This window comes from Monosiga brevicollis, genomic scaffold, assembly GCF_000002865.3.
Source record: "Monosiga brevicollis MX1 MONBRscaffold_11 genomic scaffold, whole genome shotgun sequence".
Classification (NCBI taxonomy): Eukaryota; class Choanoflagellata; order Craspedida; family Salpingoecidae; genus Monosiga; species Monosiga brevicollis.
The window spans coordinates 123,765-128,837 of NW_001865048.1; the positions used below are offsets into that span (position 1 = coordinate 123,765).

Below are 5,073 nucleotides of genomic sequence, written 5' to 3' on the forward strand. Positions count from 1 at the left end.
GCCCGTCAACGCTCCGCACCTTGTCTTGTTGTCCCGTGTGCTGCAATTGTTGTTGTCGGTGGCCCTAGTAGCCCTGTGTGGCCCTAGTAGTAGCCCTGTGTGCAGAGTGGCACTTTTGTCTTTGGGTTTTGCTTTAGTCTGTGTGTTTGTCCCGGCTTTGGTGCCCCCGCGCCCCCGTGCAGCTTGTGTTTTCTCCACTCGCATACACCTTCTCCAATCAGTGACTCACTCCCGCTGTGTATGTGTGTGTGGCCGCGCCTGGCCCGATTTCGGATTGCCGCAGACTTATCACGTCAACTCGCACAGTCAAGAGTCCAAATACGCCTGCTCTGTGTGCAAGAAGGTGTTTTGCCAGCCCGCCTCGGTGCGCCGCCACATTCGCAACGTCCATGGCCCCTCTGCCTTGGCTAGCCACGACGCTCAGGCCCGCTCCCTCAAGCAAAAGAACAAGGCCAAGGCCAAGTCCGCCAACACCAGCCTCGACAACGGTGTCAACAACGTTACAGCCCTTCCCGTGGCCAAGTCTGAGCTGAAGCGCTCGGCTGCAAAAACGCACCCCGAGAAGCACGGCAAAGGCGATACCTCAGCCCCCCGCGCAAAGCGACGCCCGGCCACGCTCACGCTATCTACTGCTGCCCCCTCCTCCACCACCCGGCATCCCGTCGACGCCAACAACACTCAGGCCGAAGCCTTTCCCTCCTCCCCATCACACATGCACCACCACCACCCGGGCACCGCCCTCACCACCACAGCCATCGCCCAGACCCTCCCGGACCTTGGCAATGACTTGACCTTCGATCCCATCGACTCCCCTTACGCCGCCTCAGCCTCCCCGGGTAGTCTGGCCGGCACTGATCTCGACACGGCCGATGCCCACCAAAACTCGCTGCACGATGCCGTCACCATGTGGTCCGTGGATCTGAACAACATGGAACATCTGGCCCTACCCACGCCGTCAAACGCCCCCACCGTGACGCCCACCCTCGATTCCGTCGACGTCAACCCCCACCCGTCTCTCTGGAACAATCCGCACCTCTCCGTGGCCAACATCTCCCTCTTTTCCACCACCAACCCAAGCAGCAGCCTCGCCACGACCATGTTCGACCCTGAGCTCTGCCATGACCATCAGCTCGAAGCCAGTTTGCTTCATCAGACCGATGACGCCCCCGACCACACCCTGCCCTCGGCCATTCTCAATGACGTCGAATGGCTAGCCAGCTTGTTGTAAACAGCCCCAATCCCTTGTGCCATTTGCCAAGCCCGCGTTCCTATGACATGGAACGACTTTGACGAGCTCAGCGCGCCACCCATGGCCGCTCGTCTACCATCTCATTCCGTTTGACCCCCACCCTATCTGAAGGAAAGACGGGCTCCTCGTCCCTCCTCAACCACGATCCTGACCGACCAGACTGCTAAATTCCTTTTAATTTGCCCCCCTCCCTTACCTGCAGCTCGCAGCTGTCAGTGCTGACCGCTCCAAAAGCCCCATGACCCCTGCCTGCATACCCGACTCGTGACTGTGCGAAAATTTGATGTCTTGTCTGCTTTTGTGTGCTTTGTTCTCTCTGCTTCTTCTTCGTTTTTTTCTTTTTTGTTCTTTTGATCGGTTCCTGTTTGATCGTCTGCCCCTGTTTGATCGTCTGCCTATTGCGTTATAACCCATGCTGGGTGTGCGGATTGTGCGCCAGTGCCTGTGGCCCTTGACTCAGTCAAGCTCACCCTGACTCGCGTCTGCTTTTCATTTCATCATCTTTATTTTTTTTTTTTTTTCTTCTTTTCCTTTTTCTCTTCTGATTTTTTTTTTTCCATTATTGGCCTTTTGTTCTGACCCGTCGAACTGCGGGGCGTATTGAGCGTGCTCTGCCCCTCCATCGCGTGTCCTGTTGTCGCTCCTGTGTCGCTGCTTGCGATGCCGTTTAAGAGAATCTTTGCCAGGGCTTGTCAAGTGCGACAAGCAGCTTGAGCTTGCTGGCACCTGACGTTTGAGTGTGAGCCCTGCTCTCTTGTTCTTCTTTTCGTTTTTTTCTGTGTTACCCTAAAAAATCTGGCTTTTAGCCGCCCACCTTGTTCGCCGACCACATGCGGTACGCCCGCCTGCCACAATCTAATAAAAGCCTGACTCTTGCCTCGAGCTCGCACTTCCATCTCCTCTCTCTCTCTCTCTCTCTCTCTCTCTCTCTCTCTCTCTCTCTCTCTCTCTTCCAACTTTATAGCATGGCTTGTTAACATGTAAAGACATACAAAACATGGATAAGATTTTTAATCAATTGTGTTGCTCTGCCATCTCATGGGCCCGAAGTAAGGAAGGTCAAAGACAACAAAGAAAATACCTCACTACGGATTGTCCTAACACCAATGACGCACAGCTGCCTGTGCATCATTGGCACCCTGTTGTCTCACATACGGAGCCGCAAAACGCAGCCTCAGCGCTCTTGAATGAGAGGCGCAGGGAGGCTGGGGCGACCCCGGCTAGCTACCATCAGCATTCAAAACCACAACGACAACGGACAAGCAGGTTGCACACCTGCACATGGCACATAATGTCTCAAATATTGTTATCACTCTCAAAACGCAAACTATTCAAAAACAAAAAGAAAAGGATGAAGACAAGGGGAGTAGAGTCAAAGGAGAAAGGGGGTGGATGCTGCGTCAAACGGAAAGAGTGAGTGGAAAAAAAAAAAAAGGAGCAACAAAGGGAGCAGCACGAATGTGCATGCTCTCGGTGATGATTGGTCGGAAAAAAAGTCGCATGCTCAACATGTCGAACGGGCATGGTACAAGTTTGCATGTGCTCCCACACGCACAACAAAAAACCCGAGGTTGCTACCCACCCGACAAAAGGGCAGAATAGCAGGCAAAAAAAAGAAAAACACACACACACATCGAAAGAAGAAAGAAGAAAAAAGAAGGGAAGAAAAAACGGTCAACATGGTCAATCGCCCTGTGGGGATGCAACCGGACAGAAAACGCACAGAAAGAGCCTCGCCCTGATGCGCGCAGCGTACTCAGGGCTAGCGGCGAGGTGGCACCCCACATCGTGTGTAAACAAGTCTCAACTTGTTTGAATCAGCAAGCCCGAGGGCCTCAGAGATCATCTTCGTCGTTCGCCGCGGCACGAGACCATTGAGCACCAGACATGACATTGATGATGCCATTGAGAATGATGAAGGAGCCCACGACCTGACCAGTGCGAACAAGAAGTCCCTTGGGCCAAACAACAGCCAGTGTCATGGCCATCGCCCGGCGGGCAGCGGGGAAAGAGGCTGGGATCCAAGTCACCTTGGTCAGCTTGTCTTCGGAGAAGCGACGGAAGAGCTGGGCGTAGCTCATGGAAGGATTCATGAGCTTCATGGTGGAAAGGTTGTGGGGTACGTGAGAGAGATAGCCAGCCAAGACGCCGCCCATCATGCTGCCCAGGGCGTTGCGGATGGCCGATGAATAGTGTTGGGGTACAAAGGCTTCAAATTCCTCAGAGAGCTGGTTGAGGCCGAGACCAAAGATGACTTCACGCATGCCACGGGCGGCGATGCCTCGAGTCCAGCGGACGTGGAGGGGTTCGGGATTGAGGTTGGCGTTGCAAGCTTCAAGGATTGAGCTGACGGGGGTCATGACAATGCCCGGGGTGATGGCACAGCCGAGTTTGACCAGGTTGCTGGTGGACTCAGCGGGGCGAAAGTGTTCATCCACGGCCTTGCGAACGCCTTTAAAGCCGTTGATGTAGAGGACGCGGACGGGTAGTTGAACGTGCATTTGCGGGAAGTAAGCGCCCTTGACGCCGGTGAGGGCGTGGTTGATCTTGGCGTTCATGAAGGAGCGGTAGAAGGACTCGACCGAGGCGGCGCTGCTAATGGAGAGGACCGTGGGTGTGGGAATGAGTTCCTGAGCCACGGCTTGTGCGGTGCTGGACGAATCGTTGAGGGAGCCCTGCAGCGAGCCCTGCAGGGATTGGCGGACGTCCTGAAGGGTGGTGGAGCTCATGATGGAGGAGGCCTGTTCCAGCGAGGCAGACATGACGCCGGGGTGGGAGGCAAGAGGGGAAGGGGTGGGAGCAAGCGCGCACGGAGCTGCGCACGGAGCTGCAGAAGGCCCAGTGGAGTGGGCAGCCGAGACCACGATGACGTCGTTGCCACACAGGCAGCAACATGCAAAAGCGAAACGGTCGGGGTCAAGCTATTGAATCCACAGCGAAAAGACAGAGCCCCCTTGCAACGCGACGTGGCGGGGGGGATTGTGATTCCTGTGCAGCCAACAAAATAGGCCAGGAAATGAGAAGCGAACGCCCACGCACGCAGCGCAAAAGCCGTTCATGCACACACACACACACACACACACACATGACATGCAAGAGATAAAAAAAAAAAGGAAAACATAACAAAACAAAACTAAGTCCACGAGCCCATGATGGGAGCCATGATGACATCAGCAGGCGGGTCGAGACAGGGACAAGGAAAGGCAGCCACAACCCTGACCGAACCCAAGACAGCAACAACATACCTTGTGGTCAATTGGCAATCGAGGTTGTCTCAGGGGTCTTGACGGGAGGAAAAAATGCTCAGGGAATGGCGAGCCAAGGTTCAAGCCAGACCCCACCTTGATGATGGATGGTCTTGATGATGGTCAAAAGAGCTGGCAAGCATCGACACGAAGCGGCAATGAATCACTGCAATCAACCGTCACCGACGACCGCGCCAGCGTACGAGGTGGAGGAGGAGGAGGATGAGGAGAAGGAGAAGGAGGAGGAGGAGGAGAAGGAGGAAGATGAAGCAGCCGCTCGCACACACACACACACACGGGAGCGCCGTGCAGCGGACCCAGCGAAACGCGAAACGCTCAAGGGAAAGGAAGTTCAAGAGCACACAGCTGTCCCGTCAAAGCCAACGGCACACGCACACACACAGCACACACACACACGCGGGGCGTTCAAATGCAATGGCCCAGATCACAATCTCGCTCTTTCAGTAAATGCACGTCGCCCGTTTCTGGCGCTGCCGTTTGTGTGCCGAAAGAACAGAGAGAGAGAGAGAGAGAGAGAGAGAGAGAGCGAGAGGACAGAGAGAGACAGAGAGCGAGAGA

At 55.2% G+C, this 5,073-nt stretch overlaps 2 protein-coding genes across 2 annotated transcripts in view; one reads left to right on the forward strand and one right to left on the reverse strand.

Moving 5' to 3' along the window:
* MONBRDRAFT_25630 (uncharacterized protein) overlaps nucleotides 1-2,226 on the forward strand; it is a gene marked incomplete at both ends in the record, with an annotated part of 3,067 nt that extends 841 nt beyond the window's left edge. Inside the window, 2 exons of the mRNA XM_001745975.1 lie at nucleotides 284-1,201; nucleotides 2,056-2,226. Coding sequence (XP_001746027.1) covers nucleotides 284-1,201; nucleotides 2,056-2,226 — 1,089 coding nt within the window. The remainder of the gene's footprint in view (nucleotides 1-283; nucleotides 1,202-2,055) is intronic.
* Nucleotides 2,227-3,084: 858 nt separating this feature from the next.
* Nucleotides 3,085-4,011, reverse strand: MONBRDRAFT_8408 (uncharacterized protein; the record flags this gene model as incomplete). The annotated part of the gene is made up of 1 exon (XM_001746114.1): nucleotides 3,085-4,011. The coding sequence occupies one exon, from the start codon at nucleotides 4,009-4,011 to the stop codon at nucleotides 3,085-3,087; it is 927 nt and encodes a 308-aa protein (XP_001746166.1).
* Between the last annotated feature and the right edge of the window lie 1,062 nt (nucleotides 4,012-5,073).